Below are 12,331 nucleotides of genomic sequence, written 5' to 3'. Positions count from 1 at the left end.
TCCACCAAGCATTCACAATGTCTGAAGGAGGAAATTAAATGAAGACAACAATTAAGGGCACTTTGGTTAAAAGAAGAGGGCAAGAACATTTGGTTTTTCCATAGTATAATTTCATCCAAAGCAATGAACAACAAAATCAATTCCCTAATTGTGAATGGTGCAAGTGTAGAGGGGAAGTCGGAAGTTTGTGAGGCGATAGTGCAATTCTGGAAATAGTTACTCTCAAAAGAGCAATGGAATCGGCTGCAGCTAGATAACCTTCATTTTCACTCACTATCATCTAAAAATGCAGCCTTATTGGAAAAGTCGACCTCTGAATCATAAATCAAAGAGGTTGTCACCAACTTGGGAAAAGACAAAGCAACGGGGCCAGACGGTTTTCCTTCAGCCTTCTTTCTAGTGTTTTGGAATGTGCTCAAGTCAAATGTGATAGACTTTGTCAACATATTCTTTTGGAAGGGTAGTATTTCTCTAGAGTTAGGGGCATCATTTCTTGCCATTATCCCCAAAGTTGATGGGGCTGCTTGCTTAAAATATTTTTGGCCCATAAGCCTCAGTGGTAGCCTATATAAGATAATCGCCAAGATCCTCACCTCGAAATTTTGGACGATTATCAGAAGCATAATATCAACAAATCAAGATACCTTTGTGATTTGTAGACAAATTCTGGATAGTGCTCTCATTGTCCATGAACGTACAGATTCCAGATTTAGAGAAGAGAAGGCCAGAGTTATATGCAAACTTGACATAGAAAAGGCCTACGACCACATTGAATGGGGATTTCTTGATTATCTTTTGGACATAATGAGTTGTGAGATCAAATGGGGGAAATGGATTTAGGCATGTGTTAAATCTCTGGTTTTCTCAATCTTAGTGAACGGTTCTCCAAATGGCTACTTCAAGGCGTCAAAGGGATTACAGTGAAGGAATTCCGTAATGGAAACGGTGGCCGTAACGGCCACCACCGTTACCTGTACGATACGGGGCATAACGGCTGTTACGGTCTCTCTTTTTTATATATATATTTTATTTATTGAAAAAATACCCGAAAAACCTGTATCTGCCCCGTAATGTTGATTAAAAAGTATGAAAAACCTATATATGTCCCATAATAGACCATTACGGGGCTATTATGGCCTTTATAGGGGGATGTAATGTGTCGTTAACGGCAATTACGAGTTGTTTTTTTCCATAATGGCTGTTATGGCCGTTACGACCCCGTAACCTGTAACAGTTGTCACCGTTACCTTTACGTAACAGCCTTTACGACCTCGTAACGGCCTTTATGGCTCACCGTGATTACAGTAGGGGGTCCCTCTATCTCCATCCCTCTTCTTGATCATAGTAGAGGCCTTTAGCCATCGATATTGAAAGGCCAAGAGGCTAATCTCATTAGTAGGTTCAAGGTGGCAAGATTGAGAGCTCGGATCTCTCACCTTTAGTTTATAGACAACACCATTATATTTTGTGATGCATATTTGGTGGAAGTGAACAATTTATGTAAAATTATCATTTGCTTTGAGGTGGTATCTGGGTTGAGTGTTAACTTCAAGAATAGAGAAATATTGGGCATTCACTTGAGCAAAGAGGAGACTACTAGGCTAGCTTTGGTGTTTTGCTGCAATGCTTGATCATTTCCCTCTACACACTTAGGGCTTCCTTTGTGCATAGGGAAGCCTGCCGAGCACCTATGATGAGACAAGGTGATTGAGAGGATAGGGGAAATTGTGAAATTGGAAAAGTTGCTATCTTGGGAGGCTACCTAACTCTTATCAAAGTTGCTTTTTCCAACTTGCCATTCTATTTCATGTCCTATTCAAATGCTGGAATTTAGTATTGGAGACGCTAGAAAATAAAATAAAATTGAGGGATATTCTTTGGGAGGGGTTAGAAGGTAGTCACAAATTCCATGTTAATGAAATGGGATGAGGTTATGAAATAGGAAAAGTTGCTACCTCGGGAGGCCGCCTAATACTTATCAAAGCTGTTTTTTTCCAACATTCCGATCTATTTTATGTTCTTATTCAAATGCCAGAATTTAGTATTTGAGACGGTAGAAAAAGTTGAGGGATTTTCTTTGGAAGGGGCTGGAAGGTAGTCACAAATTCCATGTTAATGAAATGGGATGAGGTGGGTTTGCCGCTTCGTTAGTGTGGTGCAGGATTAAGAGAGTTGCGCAGTATGAACTTACCCTTCTTAGCAAGTGGCTATGGCATTTTGGAATAAAAGAAGGGAGTTTTTGGAGGGAGATCATTATAAGCAAATATGATGTACAAGATGGAGGATGGGACGTCAAAGAGTCTTCTCCTTATAAGGCTTCTCACATCTAGAAGACGATGGTGTCGTTAAAGTTGAAGTTCAGAAAAGGCATTTCTTTCTCAATTGGAGACAACACTAGAGTTAGATTCTAGGAGGATATATGGTGTGGTGATACCCCTTCGTAGCATGTGTTTCCGAGTTTGGCTCTATTGGCGCCTTCTAGAAACGTCTAAGTAGTGGAGTGTTTTTCCTCTTGTGGGGCCACATTTGTATGGTTGCCTCCTTGCAGGAGGGATCTGTCGGAAAACAAATTGGAAGAATCATCAACTTGTTGGGTCGGTTATAGAATGCCAATCATTCATCCAAGGGATGACTTGATAATGAGTGCTCATAATTTAGGCCAGTTTTTGATTAGGTCTTTTTATAGCTTACTTCGGATGGTGGGGCCACCAGTTGATCGAGGTCACACTTTTCACTTTTGGTTCTACAACGCCCCTCCCAAGGTTGTTGCCCCTCACATGGTTAGTGGGAAGAAACAAGGTTCTGACAATCGACAACCTTTAAAAGAGGTCTATGTCATTCCCAATGTTGGCCATGTGTGCATGCCAGCAACGGAGTTCGCCGATCACCTATTTATTTGCTGCCCTTTCTGTAACAAAGTCTGGGTGCACTTCTTTGCCATTTCAATTTGCCGTGGGTTATGCCTTACATTGTAAAGGATTGGCATGGTGGTATAGGGAAGAAAGGCAGGATTATATGGCACCTTGCCCTCTTGCCTGTTGGGAGAAAAATCCCTTCTCGACCACACACAACAATATCGGAATCAAAAGAAAGCAGAAAAAAGGCAAACCACAACACAGAGATTTACATGGTTCCCTTTTGGTACGTCCGTGTATTTTCACCAATCCACTATCCTCAAAAGACAAAAAATGAAGAAGCAGCTCTCAATACAATGACAACTCTCTCTCTCTCTCTCTCTCTCTCTCTCTCTCTCTCTCTCTCTCACGACAAGATGTCTATTACCCCATATGAACTAGGGTCTACATAAAATTTCATGTGAAATTATGAAATTGCCCTCCGGGGTGGGGGCTACGCCCCTGGACTCATGAAAGTGATGGTTGGATGAGCAGTACACCTCCGATGATCAAGCTCCATGGATCCTTACACTGGCTGTGTGGTGGGCCATCTGGTGGGAGATAAATAATCGGTACTTTCAAAACACATTTCAAGGACAATGGAGATGGTGATTAGTAAGGTCAAGCTGTTAGTGATAGAATGGGCTTGTATTTGAATTATCTAGCTGATTCTGATCTCCCATCTTTTTTTGGGCTGTAATTTGAGGTTTTTTCCCTGTTGTATTCTTTCCCCATTTTTCCTTGGCTGCAGGCCTTTTAATAAAATTTTATCAATACCCTTCGAAAGAAAATCAAGACCTCAAATTGCACGAGGAGCATTTAACCATCAAAGAGTACACAAAAGTTCTATGACTTGCTGTTCACTTTAGGTTGTTTGAGATAGCTCAACTGCAAATTTCACGATACTATCTTGGTCTGAGAGTGGACATTCGAAGAATGGTGTTGATTGTTAGGCTAAGCAGTGTGGATGAAACCAATCAGATTATGTGGAAGATAGGATAGCAATTGAAAAGGATGGAAGCTTGATGTTATACTTTTCAAGTGAAGGGGTATCAGCTATCACATACTACTAGTAGTAGTTCTCCACCTTGCGCGAGTTACCATGTGTGAGGATTGCCAACTCATCCTTATGAATATGATCACCCATGTAGATAAGCAAAGGACTTCCAAATACCAAGGGAAGTCACAATCAGTGTTTTAAATAGTTTATTTTGTGTAGTGTTTAGCTTACACTTTGTAGTGTAACTTTGCCTTGACCCAATGAAGCTCATGAAAATAGCTTAAGTCGCATGTAGCCTCCGCTATGCACTACACGCTACATAACTTATGCTACATGCTACTTAGCTTACACTAAAAGAAACTGATTCACCTCGCTTTTGCTTTGACTTTCTTTTTCTTGGAGGAATCTGAAGAGCTCCTGAATGTCGTCATAATCTCCAAGGGTAAATCCCAACCAGCTTCTCAATTGTGTCACTGATCCAATTTCTATTTAGCCTTTCGTCTCCTTTTCATTCTTCGGTTGTTCTGATTGGACTTTCTGCCACCATTCTTGAGTGGAAACTCCTCTGCTTCTACCTGAATAGCCCAGCTGTGTCTTCTTGCCCCTTCCTAGTTCTCCAGGCTATGGATTTCAGCAGGCAAGTTGGTTACGGGGACTGGGCTCAGACAGTGGTGGCCTGCTTCATCCTTCCTACCACCTTTAATAGAGTGAGGATTTATCCTTGAATCCTTGGGCATGCTCCTCCAGCGTCTGCTTGTGTACCTAATTTTTTTCTTTCCCCCTTGTCAATATAACCACAATCACATAACCTCCACATACCTGATTCTCCAATCCCTGTTTGCCGGATTTCCTCAAACTGTTCCTTCCTCTCCTTTTGGCCCTACATTGTCTGCGTCCTAGCTCTTTCAGTTCCGACTTCATTTTCCATAGGGTCCAAAACTATGTTAAACCCTCTGGTTTATATCAACCTATAAAATCTGAAAGTATCAGCAGCATAATCGCCTTAGATTTTCTTTGTTCAACTGCATTACTGTTAATGGTGTAAGAATGCTAATAGGGAAAGTTGTTGTTATGGAATTGGATTTGCGATGTTCGCCATCTGAGTCAACTACTCAATTTCAGACATGGCAAGTTGTCTCTAACCTCAGCATTGCCCGATCAAATTTATGTATTATTGTGGAACTGTTACTCTGATTATGTGACGTAATTGTCAATTAGACTGTTGTCTGACATATTTTAATTTCAAAATCCAGCTTGTTGACAATTACAACATGATGATTCATGAACAATGATGAAATTACAACTGAAACACATTTTGCTTATTATTTGCTTCAAATGGGTTTCTTTTCTACAACTTCTTTGATAAGTCTTTATCTATTTCCATTTCATTTTAATGCATTCTAATCAAGGTATTCCGTAACGGAAACGGCAGTTAACGGTCCCTGTAACAGCTGTAACAGTCTCCTCTTTTTCTTTTTCTTTTTCTTTTTTAAAATTATTATTAAAAAACAAAACCTGAAAAACCTGTATCGGCCCTATCATGGACTGTTATGGGGCCATTACGGCTTTTATGGGTGGCATGACGGGCCATTAATGTGGCTGTAACAGCCTTTACGGTTCATTTTTTCCACAACGGCCATAACGACTTGTACGACCCCATAATGTGTAACGGTTGCCACCATTACCTTTACATAACGGCCGTTACGGTCCCATAATGGCCATTACGGCACACCATGATTCTAATGCTTATGAATTCATGCATCTCTTATTAAAATGGCATTCTTTCTCAGTGGAGATTCTTCTTGTGCCATATTTTCTTTAAGAATCAAGTGGTGTAAATCGAATGAGATTCATCTGCAAGGGCTCTTTTGGATGCACACCTCAAATCACCATTGAATTGGATATCCATGGTGAAATGAGTCGGCATCCGTTAAGCTGATCACTTTCGCTCTCTCTGGAACTGCATATTGGAAGAACGGATTTGGGTCCAACTTGCTATCCAGATAACTTGAACTTGAGCCTAAATGGCCCTGAAGCATGCATAAGAGTTAGCACCATCGCATTGGTTGGTGTTAATAAAGATCTGGACTTAAGAAATGGTTTCTTGAAATGCAGAAAATTTTGAGTGCTTCCCATGATCTAGAGAGCTTCCCGAAGCTCAAAGCCGAGCTTAGCATGCGTCAGCCACTCTGTCTACTGGGTGATTGAGATATTTGCCAGAGCTGAAGGTTGTGATTGGAAGTTCAAATTTTTGATTTCAAAGAAGAGGAAGACGGCAGTGATAAAGGTATTTTGGGACTTTCATGGAACATTTCACAAAGGGAAGATCTTTGATGCCTGGCAAAGAGTGATGTTTGATTTGTAGGTGCTCAGAAATTGCACACATGCCATACAGGTTACTTAAATTAAAGCATCCCAATTGTGGGCCCCGATTCAGACGGCTCTCAAACTAAAAGTTCACTGCTTCAATTTCCTAACTCTGCGTGATTGGTGAACTTTTGATGGACAATGGGAGGTCAAAACTCCGACTTCAAGAACAACTGCGCACTGATCAGAGGTTAGGATCATTCGATCAATATGACTTTTGGATGATGATATCTACAGTGGGTCCTGCAATTTGGGCTGTTTAATTTGAATTATGTTTATGCTAGTGTGCAACTTTTGAGTGACTGCTTTCAACCATGACTCTGCCAGAGTATCAAACTACTCTTTCACAAACTAATTCCTTTGTAAATGCTGTTGGTTGTAACATGTACAATGTATATGTTATATGCTGCTGGGAGAGTTGGATCCTATTTAGCTGAAATGTGAAACACATTAGACATGTAAAAGATTTTTGGACAGCCTTTGCAATGGGCTCTATCACGGATGACCCATCTCCAAAAATCAGGCTGATTGTAGCATTATCCTATGTATGATGTTATGTAATCCTTAGGTATTTAGATCCTTTTTCCTTTTTCTAAAATCTGAAATACCTTGGACATGTAATAGCTTGTGCCATGGGCATTGTGATGGATGATATGCCGGCATTTAGAATTTTACTTAGATTGTGATACTGTGGCATCATGGTTTTAAGACTTGGACAGCTCGGGTGCAACTCGTTTTGAGTCGACTTGGATTTGTTAGTGTATCTGATCTGGTTTGATACCTACCCTGACTCAGGCGAGATGGGCCAGTTCAGCCCTGAGATACACGATTCCTGACTCAATCAGGGCTGAATGATAACTCGCTTGAGTCAACTCGGATCTGGTTCAAGCGAGTTGGGCCAATTTGGGTGATTCCTGACTCAATTCAGGGTCAAATGACAACTCATTTGAGTCAACTCAAGAGTTGGTAGTGTTCCTGATGTGGTTCAATGCCATGAGTCACCCCCGACTCGGGTGAGTTGGCCCGACTCAGGGCTAAACGAGTTGAGTAGATTTGAGTCGTGTGTCTTTTAACCCTGTGTGCACATTGAGTAATTCGAATTAAAATTTTCCAAGTTGTGGATTTCAATTTAGACATCATGAACCAGAAATTATGCTTATTTGATCATTTGGCCAGTGTATCAAGCATCATACTGTCAGAGTATCAAATGACTCACCAAAGGAACAAGAGTCACTGGAATGTATTGGTGCTGCTGGTATTTTAGATCATGGCAGGTGTGTTGTTAGTCTCTCTTCTATTCTCTTGTATTCGCAGCCTAGACGAACTACACCTCGTACTAAAATCTGAATGGTTGGACTTTCATGTACTTGATCCAAATTGCCATGTGTCCCACATCATTTATGCCTTTTATAACCGTTGGATCTTGATTGGGAACGATGGGAAGTGGGCCCAATATCATTCTATCCCAACACCTGCGAAAGAGTGAAAGCATGTGAGTTCTAATTCGCATGATTTTTTTTATATTAGAAGTTGAACCGACCTGCAGGTGATGACGTGGCATGTATAGGATCTGGGACATTCATCATATGCTCACCTAGGTGGATTGGCGCGATCCTAAAAATCATTTCAGCCGTTAATGACAAATGCACCTTGAAAATAGACCATTGGTTATCGTTTTTTCACCCGTCCATTTCCTTGTGCATTTGGCCCACCAGATAAATGGACCTACAGTGCGTTTGTAATGGGAATTTATTTGTTACACAGTATGACGCTTGATACGCAGGCAATTAGATATTGTACACGTGGAATAAATAGATGGACCAACTGTCGTTAAGTCACAGCCCCAAAAGTAGATTGATCGAACAATCCTAACCTCTGAAATGTGGACACTTGCTTGTTGAATAGAACCATTGGATTATTATTATTATTATTATTATTTGTTTTATTGTCAACCGTCCAAACAAATGTCCACCAATCCGATAGATAATCAAACGTCCCATAATTTCGAAATTTTAATTCGACCTGCATGCTACATATGCAATTTCTGAGTGCCTGCGTATCATCAATCACGCACTGCTAGAGCATTAAAGATGCAGTGACTTGTATTTAAATACTATTGAGTTTAGACGATTTCATGATTACGCGGTCCTAATGCATCTGATGTGTGCCCAACTAGCATGGTTAGATGATCTAGACCGTTGATCTCATGGTCCCTAACATGTAATGCAGGTACCATTAAAATCTTCCAGATTAGAAGATTCTATCCTTTCAATCTGTGTCCTAATTTTCTGCCCTAAGGGTATAATCTTCCAACTTTGGGAGATTTTGGGGACGCAGATGGTGTACTACCTTCGCGAGTCCCTAGCTAGGAACGGACAGGAGCTCTGTGGGGCCACGATGATGTATGGGTTTCATCCACACCTTCCATCCATTTTACCACATAGTTTTAGGAGACAAGCATAAAAATGAAGCAGATCCAAGGTTCAAGTGGACCACATAATGATGATTAAACACCTGCCGATTGAAAACTTTTTGGAGGCCACAAGTTTTGGATCAAGCTGATATTTTTGCTTTCCCTTCATCCAGGTCTATTCGATCTTATGAACAGGTTGGATGGAAATTAATTATCACGGTGGGCCGTAGGAACGTTTCAACGGTGTTTCATTATCCCTGCTTCTTCCTGTGGTGTGGTCCAATTAAGCCTCGGAAGTACCCAAATTTCGGGCTTTTAACCCTAAATGATATGGTAAAATGGATGGACGGTGTGGATATAACTCATACATCACGATGGCTCCTCAGATCCCCTGTTCGTTCCTAGCTAGGGACAGTCGGGGTGGTGGTCCATCCATTTGCAATCGGAGCACCTGATGAATGGCCCAGAATCAAGACTCTCCCCCGCTGTCCATGCCCATCACAGCATACAGCCCCACCAACCAAATCTTACCACGTCACCACACCATCCCCGAAGGTAGTGAGGTCTCCACCACCTAATCCACGTCCTTCCCCGTCTAACCAAATCCAGTTCTGGACCGATCAACGGTCAATATCCAATCATGAATCATGACTCTTCAGGTGAGCACTCCACTGACTTTCCATCAAAGTGGCTTTACTTCTCAGCCTATCCGAATTGTCCCCCACAAATCAATGGTCCGGATTTTTAAACCATGGCCCACTTGTCAGAAAAGAAACCCGAGCATACCGTCCAATGCCTCGGCTCGATCGAGGATCCTTTCATTCCTACCCAATTATGGACCCGACATGTTGACGGTAGGCCCACCCGAAAAGTGCCCGACAAGAACAGATGCTTTTACATTCTTCGGCTTTTGGGGGCCACCAGCCACAAGCCATTAGCTGCTGAGCCGTTATTTAATACTCTGGCAGAGAAAGATGGATGGTACTCTTGCACTTTTATTTGTACACGTGGCACATATAACTCAAATCAGACCGTTCAAATCTTGGAAACACAATGTAGACAGCTCATAATATTAATTGATGGATTGTAATACCCCATTTTTGAAAATCTATTTCTTGAATTCTGTTCATCGATCGTTTTTCATATTAACCGTCAATTAATACAAACTAATCGATCAGATAAGGCTTTACTTCCGTACGATTTCTTTTCCTACAAAACAATCTGAAATGGATCCGCTATCTGGACCGTTTATTACAATTAGGCCACGTGTGCAAGTGCCGAGTGCCAGCGTGTCATCCATCACACCCTACCATAAGCTATTTTGTCTGCATGTGGGTGGGCCCAGCTCAAGAAGGAAAGCCTTCATCTTTGCTTGGATAGATACGAGGAAGAGCGGCAGAACCGCCAAATGTGATAGAGCCATATCTCCATAGTATACGTGGCCCAGTTAACTTTCAATCGGGACCGTCCATCCAGTGGCCCTATCATTTGAGACAGCTATCTAAAAAAATGGTATCCATCAGGAGGTCCCACCTAACAATAAATCTGAATCGATCACCACCTTTGCTTTCTACCATCGCTTTAAAGGCACTAGATCAGATGGCTAAGATCATCAGATCTCTGTTTACTTCAAGACACTTAGCTTTACTTGATGGACGGTTCAAAATGAATACCCACCTGTCACGTGTACTTTGCTGAGTGGCTCCTCAGTTTTCCCGTTCGACTCGCTCTACCCTATCATCTCCGGTTTGTCGGGGAATGATCACTTGCGTTTACTTTCGAGCTGTGTGGGTCCCACTGTGATGTGTGAGTGCCATCCAACATATCTGTTAGATACGTCCCTCAATTTTAGTGGTAGATCCCAAATAGAAACCTAATCCATATCTCAGGTGGACCACACCAAAGGGAACAATGGGGGACATTGCATAGGTGGACGGCCACCATAGAAACTTCAAGATGGAATATGCGGTCCGAAGTGTTGTTTATATGTAATCTTATCCATTCATCTGGTGAACCCAACAAGGATAAAGGAAAGATGAAAATCAAACCGTTCGAAAATTCAGGTGGGCCATAAAAAGTGAATATATACGTATTAGGGGTAATTATACATTTATCCAGTGTTGTAACCAATCTAAATTTTCTATCAAGAAAATTATTGTTTGCAAAGTGGATATAAATTTCTCACCAGATGAACGGTTTAGATTTCACATATACATTACAGGTGGGCCAAACACAGCTCGATCGTATGGTAATTACTATACACCCGAAAGCAAGTGATCCGTTTGTCATAGGCATGTCAACCCACCACTTATGTTTGTCCAGAAGCGTGCATGACACGTGTGCTTCGGCCACGAAGAAGACATTCAGGTCAGCCGTTTCTCGTCTTTTTCAAGGCAGGGTAGCCACGCGCAAGCATGTGGGGCCACGTGTCCCCCACCAATGGAACACGATTGTGCCACGTCATCGGAGCTGGGATTACCTTGTCGCTATTACTGGGATTGCTATAAACATATGGGCCCCACCTTGTTCCCCACCTAATCATCGAAATCGCCCCTCCGTATCCCGTTTCATGGGCTTTTCCTCCGTACGTACAGATGAGGCACGTGATATTAATAGTAAAGATAGTGGGGCGTGTAGATTACCATACACGTGGCATACATGCACTGAAATCTAGATCGTCCAAGAAATGATGGGACCCACCCATCTTTGATGGCCCGAAATTCGCATGATCTAATGATCTTGACCATCGGATCATTAGATCTCACCGCAGATTGAATTTGGACCCATAATCATCGTGCTTTTAACCGTTCATTTGAGTGCAGCAAATTGGATGGCTGGATTCCACTATTAAAAAACCACTAATGAACTGGATTGTCTAGCTGGTGGGCCCTAGTGTGGACAGTTGCTTGCGTGTTTTGGATTGATTTGGTAATCCTAAAACTTTCGATGAAGTCAATAAAATGAAAGTTTTTGACCGTTCATTCGCAGGGCATCAGATGGCTGAGATCGTCTCATTAATATGGTTTTTTGTAGCATGGCCCATGCACTACGGGCCCACCATGTGGACTACCTGGATAATTGAACGTTTGTATCACGTGTACCTTATGTTCTACCATGGCACGTAGAGATCAGATCCGATCCATCCATCGGCGCCATCTATAGAGATGCCATAAGCCAATAATCAGATCGGGCCACTAATCAGGTGGACCACATTTTCGGAACAAATGTAGGGCTAGAAAGAGCTGACTTGAACCAACGGTGGAGCATTTACGGGTGGTGCGTACGGTGCATGAAAACATTAGGAACATATCTTGTGCGGTCCACATAGTATTAGACCAACAAGCAAAATCTACGGTGCTAACTAAATCCAAACCGTCCAAGTAGCGGGGCCTTCGTGAGATAGCTCATAAGCTTTAAAATCACATTGATTAAACTATCCTGAACTCCAACTGATGGACCTTTTTTTTTGTTGTTGAATTTGGAACGTTGGATATTCTTCACCGTTCATTAAATGTCAACTGAGATTTTTTGGTGGGACCCACTGTTTTGAATGGTTTGATTTTTTAAATATTTGTACATGGCACGTGTACAACTGCTATGTGCATGACTATGGATTATCAGAGTTTGCCAGATTATCAAATTATCAAAGTCTTTTCT

General features: G+C 41.8%; 1 protein-coding gene across 11 annotated transcripts in view; it reads left to right on the top strand.

Moving 5' to 3' along the window:
- LOC131237782 (ATP-dependent DNA helicase homolog RECG, chloroplastic) overlaps positions 1-7,717 on the top strand; it is an 82,015-nt gene extending 74,298 nt beyond the window's left edge. For 6 of the 11 annotated variants that reach the window (XM_058235768.1, XM_058235766.1, XM_058235762.1 and 3 more), the window contains one exon: positions 6,010-6,877. In XM_058235768.1, the coding sequence (XP_058091751.1) occupies positions 6,010-6,102 (93 nt within the window). In that variant the 3' untranslated portion in view covers positions 6,103-6,877. Of the gene's footprint in view, positions 1-6,009; positions 6,936-7,437 lie in introns of those variants that run through there. The other 5 variants (XM_058235765.1, XM_058235770.1, XM_058235769.1 and 2 more) reach the window with 2 other exon arrangements.
- The last annotated feature ends 4,614 nt before the right edge of the window (positions 7,718-12,331 follow it).

The sequence above is a fragment of the Magnolia sinica genome, chromosome 2 (genome assembly GCF_029962835.1).
Source record: "Magnolia sinica isolate HGM2019 chromosome 2, MsV1, whole genome shotgun sequence".
NCBI lineage: Eukaryota > Viridiplantae > Streptophyta > Magnoliopsida > Magnoliales > Magnoliaceae > Magnolia > Magnolia sinica.
The sequence above is the reverse complement of the archived record's forward strand: the minus strand, read 5'-3'. Positions and strand labels throughout refer to the sequence as shown.